Below are 21,973 nucleotides of genomic sequence, written 5' to 3'. Positions count from 1 at the left end.
CGGCGCTAGTCAGTATCTCAAGACAATCATATCAGCAATACACGACTTCCCATCTGAAACGACAACCCCGCCCCATCCTGATCACGATGCTGCATCGCCCAACAGTTCTTCATAATCTTAAGCACAGTGCCACTATTTCCGATACCTCCACATTCTCTAATGAGATTAGTCAGGAGTGACTCAAAGAAGCCTTGCTGCTCAGTTTCTGCCATACACCCGATGATGTAGAGAGGCCAAACGAGACCCTGGAGTGTGATGGCCCGGGGCCAGTCTCGAAGCAAATCAACGGCCTTTGCAACCGTCTCCTTGATCTCGGGAAGAGATGCCCAAGGACCCGAGACTATAGTGCTTGATAGGACCAGCGCGGCCAGGGCGAAGATGTGCGAGACCCATGTCGCATGAGGAGTTTCAGTATCAGCCTGTTGAGTAATTAGTGCCCGTGTCAGTCACAAGGTAGTTTTGTCTTAAAGGTACTCACGTTTTGTGCCACTTCTAGTTCTACAATACCATTTTGTAGTCTTGTCTCAATATTTTGACATTTAATCACCAATTCTGGTACACTCAACGTCCTTTTGTCCTGCATGTCCTCTTTCCAGGCTTGGAGATGTGCAAGGTCGCCGATTGCAACCATAACCCAGTTATAACAACCCATCAAGTCGGCCATTTCAAGATCAGACTCTTCGAGCCATTGTTGATACGCAATTCGCGGCACTCGACCTGTCGAGACACATGCCAAGATATCAAACCATAATGCTTGAGTTATAAGAAAACTGAAATCCGGATGGGATTCCTCGCCACTGTTTATACTCACTGGAGAAACCGATGGGTTATTGGAGGATGAGGACTTTCTGAGTGCTTTTGGTGAAATCATGCCGAGAACAGTCATGACAGCATCAAGGTGAGGAAGCCAGTCATATTCTGCTCCGTTAAAAACCTATAAACAATCGAGCCAAGTTAGAATCCTTCAAGACCCATCTACCACTCCTGTTGTTACCTGAAAGCTTATCAGCGTCATGCTTGCAGCGAGAAATTCCGCAAGTTTGGGTTTATCGCTGAGTAGAGTCTCGATCTCAGTGCGGCGCGAAAACTCGCAAAGCTCTCTTAAAGCCCTCGAGTAATATTCGAAGGCTTCTTGGTTATAATGGTAACCTTGCTGTTGGGGGACTTGAATTGCATTTCGGTGCCTGGCGGCGAGAGCTAGGGCAGCGCAAGACAGGGAACCGCCGTTGCTGAGAAACAAGAGGAGCCATCCCCTGTCACCTAGACGGGAACGGATGCGGAAGTAGGGGAATTGCCAGCAAAATACATGATCCAGATAGTACATGATTAGAGATGCCGATTTAGGTTGTAAGATATATGAGGGAGCTGAAGTCTCAGGGCATAGGCTAACTTGTGGGCTTGTTTCCCCTTGGGCCGTGGGTTGAGTCTGAAGGTCTAGGTGAACGTGGTCTGCAACATCTCCTGGCTGCAAAGGAGATAAATGACTAGTGGCATCTTGGACTGGAGATGGCTGTAGCGGAGATTGTCTAGCAGTAGGCGTTGTATCCTTCTCTCTTTGTCGACCACTCTTCCGGGCTCGTCGGGCATTCCGAACATTGAGCTTGATATCCTTCTTGATGCGTGTAAGCTCCTGTTTTTCGGCCGCTGACCCATCCATCCACACGGGCTTGGGGCCATAACCGTGACATGGAATGCATCGGTCTTTGCACTCTCTACATGCAGGGACGTGAAGGTCGCATTTCCTATGTCTGAGTTTGCAGGTCCAGCAACCACTTGGTTTCATGACGACTGCAGTCCTTTCCCACGAGATTGAATTCTTTCCCACTAGGTTGCGTGTTTTTTGGGAGACTGAGCTTTGGGAGACTAAGATTTGTCTGTGGGATTGGTGGGGTTTTTGAACAGTAAGTTACCCGCCATCTCTAGCTTCTACCGAATCAGAGCCCATTCCGAGTTCAAAATTAAGTCTCCCATCTTGATTGATCTAATGAAATGGGAGACTAATCCGCATTCTGTTAGACCTACATTAACATCCACTATTCCCATAAAGTAGCTCCATGCAGTATCGAAAGAGCCATATCACCAAGTGGGGTTGGGCTGAGGCGCTTCGATTTACTCTCCCAATTCAACTTTCCCAGAGCCAAATCTGCAACCATGGAATAAAGCTCGGAGTATAATAGACGAGGTAGAAGAAGGACATATCTACATGATGCCTTCTTCAATCACTTGTCCAGTTAAACGCATATCAAAATTATATTCTTCAATCACCAAAACGAACTAGTAGCTATGACGCCCAGCAAGCTTTTCCGCAACGGGCGGATCCTGACTGAATCCAATGCCAAATACGATACACCAGTCCAATTTGCCGATAGCATGCTGGTTCAGGGCGGCAAGATTGCCGCCATGGGATCCTATCAAGACATTGCAAATGGTATCGAAGACCTCGAAATCCATGACCTACAGCAGCGTGTCGTGCTACCGAGCTTTATTGATGGGCATATGCATCTTCTACTTCTCGGGCAATCCCTCCGCAAGTTAGACCTTACTAAATGCACCAACCTCGAAGACATCCGGTCAACAATCAAGGCATTTTCTATCGCAAACCCGCAGCTGGATACGATTATGTGCAGAGGCTGGATGCACTTTATGACTCCGAACGGAGTAACAGCGGATCTGATCGATGATATTGATCCACGACCTATCTTTATCGACAACAGTACACTGCACTCATGTTGGTGCAACTCAGCGGCATTAAAGGTCCTAGATATCGAAGACATGCCTAATCCCGCAGGAGGCAAGATCCATCGGTATGCCGACGGCAAGCCTTCCGGTTTACTCGATGAAGGAGCTATGATGTCTATCATCTGGCCATTCCAAGCAAAATCATCCCCCAAAGAGGAACGCATCGAAGCCATCCGCGCCGCCATCGAGAAGTACAATGCTGCTGGCTATACCGGCCTGGTAGAGATGGCTATGGATGAGGAGGCCTGGGATGCCTTAGTCACTTTGTTTGGAGAGTCAGATCACGCTATTCGCATCGCGGCATACTGGCTCATTAGGCCCACCACAGACCACGAAGAGAACCTAAGACAAGTCCAGCGTGCAGGCGAGCTGAGCAAAAAGTTCAACAGCTCGACCAGCCCGAATTTGCGACTTGTTGGTGTCAAACTTATTTGTGATGGTATCATTGATGCTTGTACTGCATATCTCTCGAAGCCCTACTCTCCACTGCCGTCCTGCTTTCCGCCTCCGATCTGGGAAACAGAGTACCTTGAGCCTGTTGTCAAAGAAGCCAACGGTCTTGGGTTGCAAATTGCACTCCACGCCATTGGAGACGCCGCAATCAAGATGGCCATCGACTCATTAGAGAAGTACGGCACTCCAGGACGCCGCCATCGCATAGAACATCTAGAGCTTGCATCACCAAGGGACGCTCAACGACTTGGCGAGCTTGGCCTCACAGCATCTATCCAGCCCGTCCATGCCGACCCATCAATCTTACAAGACTGGCCGAAACTCCTGGGCGAGGACCGTTGTTCTCGAGCCTTTGCCTATCGTGAGTTTGCAGACGCTGGTGCTCTCATGGCACTAGGAAGCGACAGCCCTACGTCACCTTGGCTACCCATGCACAACCTCTATGTAGCAACCACGCGGCAATCGTCTCGAAAGCCAGGCTATGGAAATCCTGTAAATGAGCATTTTCGGCTTGGCTTGTGCGAGTCTATCGTTGCAGCGACTAAAGGGGCCGCACGAAGTGTGTTTGAGCATAGGACAGGAAGTCTCAAGGTTGGGAAGTTGGCAGACTTTGTTGTTGTTGATATGAGCCTAGACCCAAACAAGTTGCTGGAGGCAAAAGTTAAAGAGACTTGGTTTGAGGGCCAACGTGTTTGGAGCGAAACGGCAGAAGTGGCAAAGTAGTTATCTAGTTTCTTGAAAGTAAAGTGATAGCTCGTAACAACTTTGTTTGTCAATCTTTTTGTATTTAATGAATTATATCCCAATCATTGCGTAGCCGAGTTTAAATAAATAACGAATAAAATTGTACGAAAACATGCTATCAATGACGTCTTGTGGCCACCCCCTCCGATTTGAAAGGGGCTTGATGTTACTCTAATCCAAAGAATATTGTTCTTCCTTCATTTCAAGAACGCGATGGCATTGTTGTTGAGCTATGAATGATTGGCCCAGGTGATGAATCTCAACCTTGCCTGTATCCTTAGAATTAACTTGCTCATTTTCTTGACACTGAGATCATCAAAGCAGCGATTCAAGAGGATTATCTTCTATCAGCCAACTTGTAGCCCAAACATTTAAATCATCATTAAGGCTTACCCTACGGCACGGAGTGAAGTGGGTCATAGCAAAACTAGTTAGTGGTTACTTCGGTAATTTCGGGTCGAGTCGCACCCGATGCTTGTTGTTAGTCCTGTAGCAGCAATGACAGGGATTTTCAGGTGAGAATAACGCCACGATCTTGAAACATCTCAGACTGATCCGATTTAGCTATTCATTTGTAGTACTGAGGCAGAAATAGAGTCCCGGGAAGGGCGCCGTAGAAAACTCCGTACCAATGTGTACGAGAATTGGACTACGCCACCAAACAAAAGAAATTAAGCCACTAACTAAGCCTGGTATAAAAATCAATAGTGTCTCTCTAGCTCTTCAGTTCAAACGCACAAGATAATTTCATATGCGTGCTAATTGTTGTACTAGAGGAAGAAATCTTCATGTTCAAAACTAATCACGAACTCTTGGCAGGGGGACCGTAATGTAATTACGATGGCAAAGATAGTGGCTACTATATAACCTCTCCTTGTCGCAACACCAGTGGCTCTGTTTATCCTCCAGGTCATCTTTTTTACCAGTCACTCATTCAACCAACCAAGATAACTTCGGTATCACCACGTTCTTTACAATGATTTTCACCAACTTCATCGCTGGCGTTGTCGCCCTCTCCGTCGGCGTCAGTGCCGGTCCTTGCCGTATCAGCTCCCAGTCTTCTGGTTCTGCTGCTGCCACTACCGCCGCTGCCGAGACCTCAATGGCCACTTCTACCATTCTCACCACCTCTGCTGTCGATTTTACTACCGACCTTACCACCTTCCTTACCCTGACTGGAACAACTACTGCTGATGTCGCCTCTGCCGCTGAGGAGACCACCACTGCCGTCGCTGAAGATACCACTACTGCCATTGCAGAGGATACCACCACCGCAGTTATTGAGGAGACTACCCCTGCCGAGACCACAGCTGCCGAGACTACTGCTCTCGAGGCTACCACTACTGCTGAGGCCACTACCTCTGACGCTTTCGTTATCGTTACCCCCACCCTCATTGCTCCTCAGGCTACGACTTCTGCGGCTGTGACTGGCCAGTGCAATAGCAATGAGGAGTGTGATTCCCTTCTCGATGTTGACGGACTCAGCTGTATGGAAAACTTTTGCGAGTGCAGATCTGACAAGTTGTGTCATGTTTCGGTATACTAAAGGGGGAGGTGGATTTCAGGGTTGTATATTGTTGTATAGTTTGTAGTTGATGAATCTACAAAGAGCATGCAATTAAATTCTCAGGAGTAATTAATAATAACACTTTATACATAGATAATATCTATTACTTTTCTATCTCTCAGTCCAACTTCGCTCGAAAGGAAATACACCGGTAATAGCTGTGGATGCTCGTCGAGGTCACGTGGCTGCACGCGTGATACCCCTCACGCTCACCAACACAGAATTGATCAAAAAATTGTGATGCGAGGTATCTACTCTCTCTATCCTAGAGCGGAGACCTTGTGGCTAGTTTCTTATCAGATCGTCCGCAGTTCTGCCTGGTTGAAAATAGCTGCATCTGGGGTTCCGTCTGTGCACGGCGATATGATGTCGGTCCAGATCGTTCTGTGACATCGCTGCCACGCCAAAAATCTAGTCAAGCCACCAACATGCAGATGAGCACACGTAAGCGACGATCTTGGAAACTATGTTTCAGCTACTGCCACTCCGCATGAGACGCTGCCTTGTGACGCTTTGTCGTCTCGTTCTATCCGCAGCATCATTCAAGAGACCCAATCGTACAGTCAGGACAAAGAGTAGTCAAATAATTAATTAATTCATTCTATCAATAGCTTTATGATTGAGCAGTGTACTGTAACAAACTAGACCCAAGGACGATCTGGGTGGCCATCCATCTCATAAACCCGATTGTCTCCCATTTCATGCGGAGGTTGGACAGATTCTCCACTCATCTCGTAGGCCAAATTCTGCCCCATGGTTGGCATCATTCCCTGCGACGCGTCACTCTGTGCACTTGGTGACACAGGATGATTCATCCAAACTTGTGGTGAGGCAGAATTAGGTGAGCTCAACGCCGTCATTGTCGAGTTTCTCCAATCGCTCGGAACCGGCGAGGTCGGTCCTGTCTTTCCAATATTTGGATCAGACAATGGGTCGTGTTCCATCTGGTTCATCGGTATTGATTGACGAGTCTTTTTCCGTGACTGGCGCACAAACCATACGATTCCAAATATGACAAGAGAGATCGCAGCGAAACCTCCCACCGCGCCACCGATTATCGCTCCGAGATTATTTTGACGGGGAGATGGCGGATTGGAGGGAGCAGAAGAAGAAGATGTTGATATAGCGGAAGTGCTTGATGCTTTACTTTCAGTTCCTGAGGATTTGGAAACAGAATCAGCATCCAAGTCAATGGTTGTTGTTGCGAAACGTGCGTCCTCCTGGCCGATATAAGTAAATGACACGGTTGAAACTCGAGTTGCGGGGGTAGAAGAGCATCTAAAGTCCCGAATTCCTTCCGGAAATGCATACGTCGCGCAGTAAGGAGCAGACTCGTTGGTACTAGATATACTTATCAGCACTATATCGATATAAAATCCATTTCACCCACCAGAGAAGGTTTACTGGGTTATCCACGCAGGTATCGTTACAAAGGTTTGGATTCAATGCCGTGTCTCTGTCGACACACCGAAAATGGATATCGAAACTGTTGCCATTGTCAAGGTTACCACAGAGGATCCCTAGGCCACTCGCCCACATACATGGACGGTTATTTTCGCATGTTATAGGTAATGTTGGTCGACCTGATAGAAATCCGCATGTTTCATCTGGGGCTATTGTAACGGCGATTGTATTAGCAGTCGAGCTGGCTTCTCCAAGGACGATTTCGCTTGTAATATCGGGAGTGGTAGATGCGTCTGAGGTTGTGTCCATCTCCCCCGTTTGAGATGTTTGTGAAGCTTGACCGATAATTTGTGAGAAGGAAGTTTTAACGGCCAAAAGGCCGACGAATATCACAAGTTGCAGTTGGTTCTTCATTGTCAACCTGGGTAAATGAAATTGTACAGTCAAAGTCTCATGTGTGTTGTCAAGGTGTCCCGCACATCCCGGTCTTGGGTTTACTTTTACGTGATGACAGCAAATCAGCCCAACAGCAGCGGCATATGTGTATCTGTAGAAGGCATCGACCAATAGCTATCGTGAGACGTTCTGATACACACCAATATTAGGCATGAAGTCCTCTTGCCCAATCATTTCGCCATATCTGTAAGTCGTCAGGCCTACTGTGTCACGGCGTGACTAGCTTTCCGAGACAAATGGAGGAGCTGGAGGCTGTGACCAGATATTGACACATTCGTCCATGTTAGTGGCGATCGCGTAGCAATCAGTACATACTCCTCCAAGCTCTCTGGGGGTGCCAGAAAACAAGCTACATGTAGATCATGTTTACTATGGTGAAGGTGGATCTTCGCGTATCTTGTTTATGTCTCCCGAGCGCTGCGGAGAAACTTTACTCTCCATGCATGATGTTGGTGTGGGTGACACGCCACTAGGTCAAAGTCTCCACTGATGATCGATATGGCACGACGTGGCTATACTATACTTTAATATTACGCTTAACCTGTTGATCTGAGAGTTGTTGCTGAGTGATGAAGACTACAATCTACATTAGGTAGAATTGTATTGACCGACTCAGGGTTTGTGGTCATGTCTTGAGCAGCTGAGCTTCCCATCACATGGGGTGACACCAATAGTTTATCTATTCTCTGCTAATATTCATATCTTGGTTTTCATCGTTTCATCCTATGGGATCAGATATCTAGCATCCGCCGAAACATGGAGCTCCGGACGGAAGACTAGGACTTGCCATAGTGAGATGTGCTCCAGAGTCTCCAAACAGATTTAGTAAAGCTAACAAAAGCTTTAGTGGCGCACGCAGCCACCAGCTTACAATCTTGGAAATTTACAGCAGTTGATCAAGCCTGTCTAAGAAAATGGATAAAGTATGACGAAAAACAATGCCCGAATGGCTGTGAAGCGGCTTGGGCGATGTCGGGTCGAGATGTCTTGGCACAACACACTTCAGCCCTTTCAAAGCCTCTCAGACTTCGGAGCCCGAGGTTCACCAAATCAGGAATGACTAATATGACTGCATATCAGGTTTAGTGCTAGGCTTGCATTGAGCCTCATGCAGCTGCAAGCCGCAAGGTTTAAATATTAGCAACAGCCGTCTCACAACGGAAACGCACAACACAGGTGAATATGTCATAAATAGACACAGTAAAATATGTCAGTTAAAATTGGTTATGATAAAGTGACAAGATAATCTCGGTCTATTTCATATTACCATCCATCGAAAACTGAAAGACACGGTAAAATGCATATTATACACAGTCTTGTCTTTGGTCTTCTATTCGGAGGAGCATGGGGTCAAACAGTCGGGGAGCCAGCGACACAGGGTGATAGCCTCATTAGCCAGCAAAACCCAGCACCGACCGTCAATGTAACTGAGCCTACTCAGCCAGATGCCCCACTAGAGCCAACTCTTCCAACTGTTCCCACTGCTCCAACGGCCCCTACAGCTCCGACGGCTCCAACTGAACCGACGGCTCCAACTGAACCGACTGCACCGACTGCACCGACTGCACCGACTGTACCGACAGAGCCAACCGTTCCTACTGCTTCGGCTCAAGGGAATACTCCAACTGAACCAACTCAGCCTTCTCTACCAACGGTGCCTACAGAACCCACCGTACCGACTGAGCAGACCGAGGCAACTAATACGGCCGAGCCAACATCGCCATCAGACTCGAGTCTTTCAGCAGAGCCTACACTACCAACAGAATCTGCGACTGATTCTGCCAGTGACACTATTGAACCTACCTCACCAACCGATACTGCTGAACCATCTGACACTGCTGAACCATCTGACACTGCTGACCCATCTGACACTGCTGAACCATCTGCTTCCGTTGAGTTGACGACCCCAAGCCAACTGGAACAGCCTACCATTACAGAAGAACCAGGAACCGAGTCTGAACAACCGACCGAGCTTCCGACCGACTCTATACAGTCAGAAGAACAGGCAACTAATACTATCGAACCAACTGGGTCTGCTCAAGAGACTGCCGAGACAGATCTTAGTCAGCCTACTGTACCAGTTGAAACTGCAACTGAACCCGCTGAGCCAATAGCTCCTACGGAGCCGACTGAATCTGGCCCAGATACTGTACCAACTGAGTCTGGAGAGGCTAGTCAACAGACCGAATCCGTTGCTGAGCCCACTCAGCCGACCGAATCTATTGAACCAACTGCGCCTACCGAAGCGCCTGTTCCTACTGAATCAACAGAAGCTCCGACTGAATCAGCAGAATCTCCGACTGAATCCATCCCGCCAAGTGACTCTGCTCAGCCGACAGACCAAACAGAGCCTCCCAGTCCCACTGAGGATGTCCCGTCTACAGAACAGGACGAGACAAGCCAACCGGAAGAACCAATTTCTCCAAGTGCTGCACTTGCTCCACCTGCGACAGAAGCCCAGACTGAGCCTGTAACTGGCTCCGATCAAGCTGTTCAATCGTCTGTGCAAGCTGAAGCTTCCACGGGACCGGTTGAGCCAACTGGAGAGACAGTAGTTCCCACAGAAGAGTTTTCAACTGTGCCTAGTGAAGCTATCGAAACTGGAAACGAATCCGCTGCAGTACCAGAGAATACTCAGGGGCCTGGAAGTGCTTCCAATGAGCCTGCTGATATCCCTGAGCAAACTGAGTCATCCCCATCTGGTTTCACAACAGTTACTACCGCGGCTTCTGAGCCTACGGGTGAGGTCGTGAGGTTGGACCTGACTAAGGCTTCACTTGGTCCTGGTGCCTCATTCACAGAAGTCGCAGGACAACAAGCAATGTGAGCTCTTTGTTTGGAACATTATTTTAAAGTTTATGAAAGCTGACACAAATTATAGTCTTCTAGAAGCCCCTGCCAATGGCGAAGCGAGATTCCTTCTTGAAGTGAAGGAACCAATCACCATCCCAGAAGATACTCTCGTCAACGTTCGAGTGTCAATCAAAGTTGAAGAACTTGGCCCTACAAAACGTTGGAAGAGGTTCCTTTTTGAAAGAGCCAGTGCAGGCACCCGTCTTCAGTTGATCATGAACGAGAAGAAGATCTACGACAAGCAGGTTAGGACGACCGAGGGAAAGTTTCGACAAATCAAAAGCGAAAAGACAAGATTTGCACAGAATCCTATGATTGAAGTACTCCAAAAGGCTGGAAGTAACCCTGTTGCTGTCACAGTACGTGGGGTATCTGTTGTAGGATCGTCTACGCCGCCAGAGAGACCGAATATCCCGGTGGTGGTCTCCAGGACGGAAGTTCTTCCTGGTACTCGAGAGGAATCTGCAGTGCCGGTAGAAGAGCCGACTATTCGGCCTGAAGAACCAACTGTTGAACCGCAACAGCCGACTTTTCAGCCAGACGAGCCGACTGTTCAACCAGAAGAGCCAACCGTCCAACCAGAAGAACCAACCGTTCAACCAGAAGAACCAACCGTTCAACCAGAAGAACCAACCGTTCAACCGGGGGAGCCAACTATACCACCGGAGGCCACTGGTCAAGAATCTGTTCCAGGGGCTCAGGAGTCTACAGTACCAAGAGCACAGCCGAGTACCGCGCCAATTGTCCCTAGTACAAGGTCTCTTCGTGTGACTCAAGAAACAGCAGTTCCCAGTAACACTGATAGGGGAAGTGGGGTTGAAGAATCCGGGAGCTTGCCTACATTGTCCAATTTGAAGTCGGAAACTGGAACTGGAGCTGCCACTGGCGTCCCTGGTACGGCCCCCATAGAAGTTACTCCAACAAGTACCCCTGGACCAGTGGAAATTCGTCCAAATGATGCTGGTCATGATGTTGTGGTGAACATGGTTGTATTATATGGCATCCCTCTTGCTGCTGCAATTCTAGTTTGATATAGGCTTGGTCGAATACATTGGAAGCTTTTAGTATATATCCTCCATGCAATCCTTTATTCAGTTATGAGAAGCACGACGATCAATAGTGCGATCTAACAACAGATTAGGTACCTGTTGTCTTATCTTATCAGCTATCTAATCGCTGGATGACTGGCCACATATACACGTGATTTGCAAGGCCTGTGCATGTCATGCTCCACTCTTTTATTTTCACCTCTGCCCATCAGAAACGCCAATGATGATCGTGTCAATCTGAAGGATCACAGAATCTAACAATCAAGGGCTAAATTTAGCAACAAGAGGATCCTTCACACCAAATTGCTCTGAATTGTCGCTTATTCTTCAGCTGCTCATCAGATTGTATGTAGCTCTTCGACTCAGAAGACGTGAATATGATGTCAGGCGAATATCACTTTTATGTTGCTATGAAACCCTTGCATACAGCTGAGCAACCACCATGCAACAGAACACGCGTAAGCATAGAGCCTAATTTTCAGCTGCTAAACATGTGAGCCATTTCTGCACAATGCGCTGCACTTTGAAATCCTGTTATTGACCTGCATCTCGATTTCGCTGTTGCAGTCTTCTCGACCAGAAAGGCTATTGTCTTCTGCACAAAGAGTACCAGGAAAAGTAATGTCCAAGGCTCAATGGGCAAATTGATGCGTGTCAAATTACACAACGCACACTCGAACAGATCCCATACTGTATCCGAGACATTACGGTCAAGCAAAAGCGTTCATTAGTCTCACTACAAAGCTATCCATTATCAGCATCGAAAGAACAGCAATTCAACGTTCATTGGAACCACTGCCCATCTCATGTATTCCAGAATCTCCCAATTCATGTCTTTGGGGCTGAACAGATTCCCCGCTCATCTCATGAGTCATTTGCGGTCTCATAGGTGTCAGTATCCCTTGGGATGTCTCACTTAGTGCACTTGGCGATGTTGGTTGACCCGTTCCAGTATGCGGTGAGGCTGAATTAGGCCAGCTGACCGCAGTCATCGTTGAACTTCGCCAATCGACCTGTGTCCCTGGCTTTCCATCATCGTGTTCCACAAAGTCACCCTGCATTGATTGACGATTTTTCTTGTTCCGCGACTGTCCGATAATCCAAAATATCGCGAGGGCCACAAGGGAAAGAGCTGTAAATCCCCCAATCGCTCCGCCAATTATGGCTCCAAGATTAGTCGACCCGGATGATGACGGAGGGGAAGATGACGTCGAAGTAGAGGAAGGAAGGGGCAGAGATGATGTTGGTGAAGAGTGAGTTGGTGTTTCCAAGGTTGGAGAGGTCTCAGAACCACTCTGGTCCGGAGGTAACGTCGTGGTAATAAACTTCGCGTTGTTCTGACCGATATAAGTAAAGGATGCGGTCAACTGTCGAGTCGGGCGGGTCGACAAACATCTGAAGTCCGTTATACCGTCAGGTGAGAAGATATAGGTAGCGCAAAAAGGAATCGACGTGTTGGTGCTGAATAGCAAGATAGTTAGTTATAATCTCCTGCGATCATGTATCATGTTGTGGTTTACTTACCAATGGAGGGCGAGCGTGTCTGCTGCACATGCTTCGTCGCAAAAACTTGGATCTGTAGCCATCTCCATATCATAGCATTGTTGATGTACTACCCAGTCGTCCGGTTTGTCAATTTCACCACAGATCATTCCTATTGCTTTCATCCACATGCATGTTTCTTGGTTCTCACAAACGATGGGGCTCCCAGGCCTTCCTGAAAGATATCCACAAGTTGCATCTGGTGCTATCGTTATGATATCAGCGTCTTCGGAGGTGATTGCCTCTTGACGCTTGACATTAGGAACATGAGGAGGCTCTGTTGGTCGGACAGGTCGTCCGAGTTGTGCTACTTGTGTGGGTTTGGAAAGAATGTAGCCCTGCGCGACGGACAGGTAAAAGAATATGACAAGGTTTAATGTATTGCTCATTGCCAAATTGAGATCGGTAATGTCACAAGAAATCGATATTTGCTTTAACTCTGTCTTTTAACATGGGTTACAGAGATTTGTTTTACATGAGCAGAAAATTCGCCTCACATCACATGTTTGTCCATGGAAAATGTCAAACAAAGCACAACGAGACTCATTGATAGACAACCCCGCAAAACGTTTCTAAACATGGAAACTAACCATCATCTCGTAGCTACATAGTATCAGTCATGAGGCCTTCACTACGACGCTGGGGCTGTGTTAGCTGCATAAACTAATAGGCCCATGAGCAAGAGCTGAGGGATCATCTTGTAGATGATGCATAAATGCTATACGATGTATCGAATCAGGGTTCATACTAAAATAAAAAAGCAAATAATGTTAGGGTCTAAATGATAGATCATTGGGCAAGTGTCTTGGTAGACCACAAGTACAGGATAAGGCTGCAACGAAGATGCTCATTTATTGTTCTGTGCATATGGAAATTAATTCAAAGATTTGGACCTAAATAACAAGACCTACCTCGACAGTTTTAAATCTTAATTCTTTACAATTTTCTCTTGTCCAATTCGGTACATGGACCCTGAAGCTACCTGAGTATCACGCTGTGTATTAACCTTAGAATTGTTGTGCTGTGACCTCGTTGGTACATAAAATGTGAATCTAATGAATTTGGTGGCGTTTTTCGCTAAGGAATATGTGCTGTCAGTCGTGATTTCATCCGTGCCGGATCAAAGCCATAAGCTTACCAACATGCTTGAACAGTCTAGACGAGGTAGGCTACGCATAATGTCTCAATAGTTTGGAGCGGTCTGGAAGACTTGGAGTCAATATCCATTGGCGCAGTACGTTCAAAGTCAACAATCTTTGACGGCTATCGAACCACGACACAGTGTAATGCCTACATGCGAAGTTCATACTACGCATGCACATAGCCTCATGCACCTCCAGCCCCCATATTTAAATAGTAACAGGGACAGAGGTTGCCATCAAGAATAACGAGGCTGTGGTATAGTTGGAATCAGGTTGATCAATAACTTATATAACATAGACAAAGCTGACTATATTCTCAAAGTAAATCACAATTACATACTCTTCGTATCTCTTTACCATTACTACCAATCTTGAGATATACCGAAATGCGTCTTTTTAGTTTGCCCATTGTTGGTCTTGTCATTGAAGGTGTTTGGGGCAACACAGTCGAGGTGCTGACCAAACCATGCTCGACACTGAGTATCAATCAGGACGGAGCAAACTACCATTCACCGGAATTTGCTCATCCAGAAAGCTCAATTATCTCAGCAGAAGATCCAGCCATAGTTGAGCCAACTGTACTGCCTACGGTGATTGAGTCAAAACATGAAGTAACTGTGGAGGCAGTCACTCCATGCGAAACTACTGAGTCTGCATTGCCAACAGCCCCACATGAACCGGTACCAGAATCTGTTTATTACCATCCACCAATTGAGTCCAAGGATATACCAACATCACCAGTGGAGGCAACCACTCCATGTGATACTACTCAACCTTCGGTACCAACGGTCCCATATGAACCTGTAACAGAATCTGACCATTATGTTCCACCAACTTTGACACCTGAGACAACTCCACCAAGTCAACATGTTCAGACCAGGACTACAGAATCTCATGTCCCCTGTACTGAATCAAGTGTGGATGCACCTATTCAGTATTCCGAACCAGAACCCGTTACCATTCAACCAACTGTTCAAACCTCCAAAGCGCCGGAGCCCAGCAAACATGATGTACCTAACCCACACCCGCCTGTTTCTATCCCAAGCTCTGAGCCAGTCCAACCTCCCATCCCAACTGAACCCGTCCACACTCCAGTTGTTGAGCCTACTGTTATCATCCATACGCAACCTATCCCATCAACTTTGAAGACGGTTACTAGTACCGTACCTGTACCCACAGATATTGTGCTTAACCTAGATCTCAGCGATGCCACGCTAGGACTCTACGCAACATTCATTGAAATTGAAGGACGTCGAGCAATGTAAGATTCCCCTACGCTAGATTATCAATTCTCGGTATAAGCTTACACATAGCATAGTCGACTGGCCCCTCCTCCAAACGGTACGGCAAGTTTCACTATCGAAGTCGACGAAGAATCGGAGTTCCCGGTTGGTAGTTTTGTCAGCTTCGAGGCTTCAATCACAATCGGAGACATCTGCCCCAACACTAAACGGAAGGCGAAGCTATTCGAACGAGCTGAAAAAAAAGACAGGATACAGGTGTACAAGGACAATAAAAAGCGCCTCGACCAGGAAGCCAAAAAGACTAATGGCAAGGTCGAAAAGTTGAAGAGCAACAGAGCGAGGGTAGAGCCGGGTCGTGCTGCGTACACGATCTTGCAGAATGGCGGCACTAATCCTGTGGGCACCACTTTCGACCAAGCTAACATTCGGCCCTCATGATAAATAAGAGGACAAAACATTGTGGTATAAGTGTTTGAGACAGAGGCTATCGCATATGGCAATGAGAATGCAGTTTTATCAGAAGGACTGTCTCGACCTGAAATTGTTATGATGGCCGGGAAAGGGGGATACGATTCGTTCACGAGTGAATGATTTATATTACGTCAATATTTAAATGATAAACCAATCGCGTCCGTTGATTCTCTGAGAGAAATGTTATTTCCAGTAAAATACAACTGATCCTGACAAGATTACTAATATTCCCCTTTTAAACAAATGATGATCTTACTTGATCTCATGAGAATCTTTCTGCTTCTACAGAGTACCCCGTTTTGTTTTGCTCTTTGGGCACAGTCGGTATACCCAAGGCTACCTTCTCGTGACTTTGCTCCTGCATGGCATTCGCCATCATGCTAGGTCCATCCGGAATCTTGTTCAGATTTTTGAGTGTGAGTTTTGGCAGAGGCGGTGGGCTTGAAAACGTTAGCTACAACCCACAATGTTTGGGATGAAAAGGTCTTACAGGGTGGATGTGTCGATCGACAATGGATGGCCCATGGCTTCGTCTAGATATGATTCGATGTGAGTTTGGTTTATTCGCTTTGTTTCGTTTATGTCTTAATTTTAACATCTAAGACAGTCTCTAACCAAGTCTATATACTCATGAGTTACTCTCCAATTCATTACCACGACTCCCAGTCGCCTAGTAAACAACAACTGACGATACTTCTAGGAAAGCCTTCAACCCCCCAGTCCAGCCGTGCCTGAACACTATACCATCTTGAGAGTGCCCATCTGTAGGTTGTGCCTGGATTCTGCACAGATGAATCACATTTGGGATGTCACTGGTTGCGCAAACTCTAATCCATCAACCTACATGATCTCAAGCAGGCATTCATGGATACCCTGGCTTCTAGACCAGGTAGGAAGCTATCAAATATGTAGGAAAGCTGAACTAAATTGGTCTATTGAGATCTACATGCCAACGAGAAACATGATGACTTACATCTCTGGGTGTGGAGCACTTCCTTTGCTATCCTGCATTGAAATGTATCAGATGCCTCTTCCAGCCGCCGGAACGAGCATTTCTGTCTCACATATCGCTGTTTTCGGCTGTCTCATTTCCATCTTCTAAGGGAGTTGCAAGTTTGAAGGGTAACTGGCACGAGTTACAGGGTTTCCTGTGTCCCCATACCTCGCAATCGTGTATTGCTCCTCTGTTCGTCGTTCTGGTTGCCATTTCCGCTGACCTACTAGCGCATTGCCCTTGAATCCTCGTAACACCATTCTCTACTTGCTAGGCAAATATGTTATGGAATAAAAGATATTTCAATTTTATTGCAATAGTTTATAAATTCCCAATCAAGTTCCAATTCATTCCTTCAATTTTCGGTCCAAAAACAACCAGGCGGCCTCTTCCTATCTCTTCTGAGAGTCTCGACCTGGCTAACCCGTATCTGCCAACAAACATCTATGATTGCTGAGACTTTCCTTTCTAACGAACTGTTCTATTATGTATGTGCTTGATATGCCTTTTCAACCTCGCTCCTTTGGTGGCGTTTGCGCCTTGTGGTTGATGATTACACACAGGGCAGCGGAACTCCGTCTTATCAACGTCACCGAAGCTAGTAAATCCTGGTGAGGCTGTCGCTGATGGGGAGGCTGTCGCTAAACAGCCTCCCATTGCCCCGAACTCCAGGATATGATTGCATGTCATTTCCACATCGGGCTGGTTGGTATATGTCGGTGAGAAGTGCAACCAGCTGGCATATTCTCCACTATTATGTCGTGGAAATGGTGCAACGTTGGGTAGAACATCGCTTTGCGGATGCAAATGGTGGATGCCAGAGCTACAAGCCTCACCACCTGACTCGAATTGAGAACTGCGGAGTGGAAACGAAAGGTTTGGCACATTGGCTATGGGCGCTTTTGGTGCTTGTTGATGCATGGCAAGCTGGCCAAGTGTGTTCCATTCGGCCTCGGTTTGTCGAGTGTCCACGTCCAATGGAGATGATACCTGATAGGCTACTTCAGAGTGATGTAAAGGATGACCTGGACTCTCTCTGTGGATATATGAAGCGCTACCATTGTATGCTTGCGGTGTGTTGTCCTGGTAATCGCCTGAAAGGATAGGTGACATCAGTGACATCCAGATATCGCCACGATCCGAGTTAATAGGCCCCGAACGGTCTTCCAATGGCATGGTAGGGAGTGTTGACTGAGTGAGATGTTGTTGAATATGGGATCCCATGATTGTTGTGGGGACAGAACAGTTCGGATACGCGATGATGGAGGTATTGCTTTCGACGATTCCGTGATCAGAGCCAACATCTGCAGCCTCTCCAGAGCAAATAGGCGAGAAACCAACAATATTTTGCGTGCCTTTTGCCGCATCTGGATCACTTAAGATCTCCGGCGCGTTCTTGTTGTCTCTAGTCAAAGAGGCCGGGCCTTGGCCAGAAAAGTTGTAATGCGAGCCGCAGCAGTTACAGTAGGCGTCGTTGGCGGAAACATGAGTGCACCTTGCGGCATGGAACAACATGTCTTTGTGGTTCGCAAATAATTCCTTGCATCTGGAGAAGGGACAAATCCAACTCTCGCGATGAGCATTGAGCGGGTCATCATGGAGTATCTTCAGTGCAATGACAGCAATTATCCTTGCTCTGGCCAGACTATCAACGAGAGCAGAGATAGTTCCGATACTAACGGTGTTAGTAGGGTGTCCATTGACTCCATACTTTGATAGAAAACATACTTGCACTGGGCTCGTTGACGGGGAATGTCCCCATGTGGTTTGAGAGGTAAACTAGTGTCTGACATTGGAGGATTAGGGCACAGAATAAAGGAAGATAAAGAGATGTCCTCAAAGTAACGAGCCCAAAGGACAGAACCAGTCGTCTTCGGTATTTGACCAAGACTAATTACAGCGGGGGTTCCGTCACTTAATACACACAGTAGCAAGTCAATTAACTGTGCGACAAAGTTTTCATCCGTTCGTCTGGACATTGTGTTATCGCATGCACGTTGTTGATTGCCGTGGAAAGCTCGGGCCAAGTCGAGAGGCGTCAGACTTCCTGACAACATGTGAAAGAATCACCATTATAATCTGTGCTCAGGTACCTTGCCGGGAGAGCTTGGTGAAGGATAATCGACAATGTACCAGAAGTTTACATAGAACGTTTGCGTAAGGTACAAGCGTACTAGCGTTAACATGAAACACGGCTTCTTTAAGTTCAACCCGCTATCGGGTATTGACTTCTCCATGTATAGCTGGCCGGTACCGCTGTATCGGTGAGGTTATTTCCAAAGTGCCGAGATTTGATTCTAGATAGTACTCAGGTCGCGTGAGCGCCTTTTAAGCCGGTCATGACGTCTGAGGGCATTTGGCCCAACCTCTGGCGGAAGTAAAGCAACAACCGACAGGCACGTTGCGGGAGGTTGGGAGGCGTTGCCTAGCGATGTCTGTGGCTAGCTTTGTTAACCTGACGCAGTGGAAATGTTCGGCGTACCTGCTTCTGGAAGAAGACCGTTGTTTTCTTAACTGCAGACGTTGTTATGTGGCTCTGACATAAAGGGGTAAATAGCTAGGAAATCGGTTTCAAGTCTTCAGAAAGCTCGCAGCGTGGGGAAAGGTCATATAATATGACTACAGATCTTCGATTTCGTGCCAGAATCGTCATTAGCAATCACGAGTGCTTTCTGTGTCAGGCATGTCTCACTGAAATTAGGCTGTGGGACCGGAAGCTGAGCTCTACGACACTGTCTGTGAATCTAGAGTCTTGTCAGCCGATCGGTGACTGAAAATCTTTCAGGTGTGTCACAAAACGCCTGTCTCAGAGGTGAGGGTCTCTCAACAATTTTGCCATCTCAACAAACAGTGCATCTTGAGGGGTGTATTCAAGGCATTCTTGACACCGCAGCCTGCTTATCTGTGAGTACGACTTTTGAAAGACAGAAAGCGGATTTGTCAGTCTGCTTATGACCTTTGGGGGTAGCCTTTCCCCCTTGTTTCCATTACATAGATATCTGGACGTTGCAAGGTTTGATATGAACCGGAGACCGATTGTTGAGTAGGACTGTGGACTGTGAAGAGATTCTCTGAATGGGAAGGCCAAGTGTTGTTGTGTCATCGTACATTTGGAAATAGTCGGTGAAAGCCATCTGGAGAAAGGAGTGTGTTACGCGTACTCTGACCAGGCAAACCGAGCATTATTCCAAGCCTGTTCAAATCGATGACGCTTATGACTTCCCAGCCACCTATGAGACTCATCAGAGTCGGCTAGATGGAATGGGTTTTATGAATTCTCATTTCTGCCTTGTATCGTGGCTTGCCTGCTGTAAAAATTGATATAAGATCTGTGTTTGTCACACAATCCATTGGGGACCAGGCAGTAAGTAATAAAGAATAATGTCGTCCGTAGCAGCATGAAGTAATCTAGGGTGTCTTACTCCACAATAAGCAGCCGTATACATAATCCAAATTTTTGTGTGTACGGTTAACACATTCGAACATTTTTCATATTTGAAAGTAACAAGTATTGTAAGAATTGTTGGGTTTTGTTGTAAGGTTAAGGAGAATGAAAATAAAACTGCCCTACATTTATAATTATTTATTATTTGCTTTCACTTTTTACGTCGGTTCAGTTTTGGAAAGGCACAGGGTGTACTTCTGTCCCCATCATCGTGATCATGGCAATGCCTTTTTGAGACAGTGGATATTATCTCCAATGAGTTCCGAGGGGTACCTGGAGTATTCATTTAAGCGATTATATCTATGTTCTTCCAGTCTCAATCGTAACGTTCGACGCTCTTGCATACTCATACCTCATCAAGTTGTTGTGTCTAAGCATCACTCTGACGCTATATTTTGTGTAGGCAACGAAGTCATCTCCAATCCAGTTATTTCAACACAATAGAATGAAGGGTGCTTTCATCCTTGCTGCTACAGGCTTCACTGCTGCTCAATATAGCGATGGCGATAGCCAATCTAAATGTGCTGTACAGAAACAGGAAGGAAGGAATCATATTCTGCAGATACGCAGGAGGCTTCCACCTGATATGATAGGCGGAAGAGTACATCTTGCAGCTCGTTCTACGATATTAGCTAAGTAGACGCCGTCGTCTTTTGACGGGGTTTTTTAAGTAGGATGCGGCTCTATTAAGGGCCATAATATGATTGGAATATCGCCAGCTTATCATGTCCTACATGGAATTTTGGCTAACGTCGTTGCTGTCACATAGGACGGTTTTCTAGGTGACATAGCCGGGGTTCGTATGATGTGGCTCGGTCGCCTTGTGAAAGCAGGAAATCGGTATGGCATCAAGAAGGGCGTCACGTCTGCCTTTGAGGCTCAAAATGTAGACTACGACCGTCTTGGCTGGGGCGAGGACAGAGGGACTGACATGCGAGGGGTTATGCCTGTTTCGGCCCAGGCGCTTATTCTTGTCTTTGCTTGCCTTTGGCAGTCTGTGGCTGGAGCAGGGATGGGTGTTGCCTCTCACATGTCGAAAGAAGGGTAATATTGCTTGTAGGAATGTTCAGTTCGGTTATCTATACCTCCTGTTCTGCCTTGTCTGCGACAAACCGATTGAAGGCCAAACGCGTGAAGGGGTAACTAGTTGAAAAGGCATCCCAACCCTTCAAGGCCCTCACGCAGACGTGATCATTTATACCAGATGATTCAAAATTCCTCAACGGCAACCAAATTTAGGCTAAAGGAGTCTTTGCCGCCTTGCTACCTCCCTTAAAGCAGGCTCTGGGGGCTGAGCATCCAGCTCTGGGGTGAAGGAGTCTTCTGGACCAATTGGAAAAAGACGTTGATTCGGCGTTGCTCAATTGCGCGCTAAGCGTTATTTTACAGTGGCCTTTTTAGGTCTTATATAGCCGGTTTAACAGGTCATACATAACACTACATTTTTGTTAAACCGTAGCTACCCCGTACAAGGCAGTTAGCAGCCTATTTCAGCAGAAGGAACTGCATTTTAGTAGATTCAAATTCGCATAACTCAGAATGAGATCAATTAGAACTAGCGCAGGGCATCCACCCAAAAAGAGGGGAAATTGCGCAGCCAGAAGGCAATCTAGACACAACACAGTCACAATACAGATCAATTTTCCACACACTGGCTTAACAATTTTCGACCACGAAGCTGAACGATCAGCGCTAAGGCTAGGAAGGCATGGTCGCAGTTACCACTGCCATCGGCATTAGAGTTCTGTGTTGGAAGTTATATCATCGTGACAGAGATGGTTCACATGCTCATGCTGACGCAACATCAGTAGAACTTCCAGAACGAATCAACAACTTTTACCCTGGAGCAAGTCAATGATTAGTTATATCA

General features: G+C 46.8%; 9 protein-coding genes across 9 annotated transcripts; 4 read left to right on the top strand and 5 right to left on the bottom strand.

Moving 5' to 3' along the window:
* Positions 1-26: 26 nt before the first annotated feature.
* Positions 27-1,783, bottom strand: FSST1_009710 (transcription factor domain-containing protein; the record flags this gene model as incomplete). The annotated part of the gene is made up of 3 exons (XM_083226707.1): positions 27-419; positions 479-934; positions 995-1,783. 3 exons carry the CDS (start codon positions 1,781-1,783, stop codon positions 27-29), a joined length of 1,638 nt encoding a protein of 545 aa, XP_083085671.1.
* Positions 1,784-2,283: 500 nt separating this feature from the next.
* Positions 2,284-3,915, top strand: FSST1_009709 (amidohydrolase; the record flags this gene model as incomplete). Its single annotated transcript, XM_083226706.1, has 1 exon — positions 2,284-3,915. One exon carries the CDS (start codon positions 2,284-2,286, stop codon positions 3,913-3,915), a length of 1,632 nt encoding a protein of 543 aa, XP_083085670.1.
* A 997-nt stretch (positions 3,916-4,912) lies between these two features.
* On the top strand, positions 4,913-5,482 carry FSST1_009708 (uncharacterized protein; the record flags this gene model as incomplete). Its single annotated transcript, XM_083226705.1, has 1 exon — positions 4,913-5,482. One exon carries the CDS (start codon positions 4,913-4,915, stop codon positions 5,480-5,482), a length of 570 nt encoding a protein of 189 aa, XP_083085669.1.
* Positions 5,483-6,144: 662 nt separating this feature from the next.
* FSST1_009707 (uncharacterized protein) lies at positions 6,145-7,321 on the bottom strand (the record flags this gene model as incomplete). Its single annotated transcript, XM_083226704.1, has 2 exons — positions 6,145-6,844; positions 6,894-7,321. The coding sequence occupies 2 exons, from the start codon at positions 7,319-7,321 to the stop codon at positions 6,145-6,147; spliced, it is 1,128 nt and encodes a 375-aa protein (XP_083085668.1).
* A 1,339-nt stretch (positions 7,322-8,660) lies between these two features.
* FSST1_009706 (uncharacterized protein) lies at positions 8,661-11,247 on the top strand (the record flags this gene model as incomplete). Its single annotated transcript, XM_083226703.1, has 2 exons — positions 8,661-10,186; positions 10,245-11,247. The coding sequence occupies 2 exons, from the start codon at positions 8,661-8,663 to the stop codon at positions 11,245-11,247; spliced, it is 2,529 nt and encodes an 842-aa protein (XP_083085667.1).
* A 794-nt stretch (positions 11,248-12,041) lies between these two features.
* On the bottom strand, positions 12,042-13,196 carry FSST1_009705 (uncharacterized protein; the record flags this gene model as incomplete). The annotated part of the gene is made up of 2 exons (XM_083226702.1): positions 12,042-12,726; positions 12,790-13,196. 2 exons carry the CDS (start codon positions 13,194-13,196, stop codon positions 12,042-12,044), a joined length of 1,092 nt encoding a protein of 363 aa, XP_083085666.1.
* Positions 13,197-14,335: 1,139 nt separating this feature from the next.
* Positions 14,336-15,631, top strand: FSST1_009704 (uncharacterized protein; the record flags this gene model as incomplete). The annotated part of the gene is made up of 2 exons (XM_083226701.1): positions 14,336-15,210; positions 15,268-15,631. 2 exons carry the CDS (start codon positions 14,336-14,338, stop codon positions 15,629-15,631), a joined length of 1,239 nt encoding a protein of 412 aa, XP_083085665.1.
* Positions 15,632-15,926: 295 nt separating this feature from the next.
* FSST1_009703 (uncharacterized protein) lies at positions 15,927-16,189 on the bottom strand (the record flags this gene model as incomplete). Its single annotated transcript, XM_083226700.1, has 2 exons — positions 15,927-16,104; positions 16,155-16,189. 2 exons carry the CDS (start codon positions 16,187-16,189, stop codon positions 15,927-15,929), a joined length of 213 nt encoding a protein of 70 aa, XP_083085664.1.
* Positions 16,190-17,126: 937 nt separating this feature from the next.
* Positions 17,127-18,451, bottom strand: FSST1_009702 (uncharacterized protein; the record flags this gene model as incomplete). Its single annotated transcript, XM_083226699.1, has 2 exons — positions 17,127-18,333; positions 18,387-18,451. The coding sequence occupies 2 exons, from the start codon at positions 18,449-18,451 to the stop codon at positions 17,127-17,129; spliced, it is 1,272 nt and encodes a 423-aa protein (XP_083085663.1).
* Positions 18,452-21,973: the final 3,522 nt, after the last annotated feature.

The sequence above is a fragment of the Fusarium sambucinum genome, chromosome II (genome assembly GCF_050947815.1).
Source record: "Fusarium sambucinum isolate potato_lamoka chromosome II, whole genome shotgun sequence".
Taxonomy (NCBI): Eukaryota; Fungi; Ascomycota; class Sordariomycetes; order Hypocreales; family Nectriaceae; genus Fusarium; species Fusarium sambucinum.
Note: the sequence above shows the minus strand (reverse complement) of the source record. Positions and strands in the feature narration are given on the sequence as shown.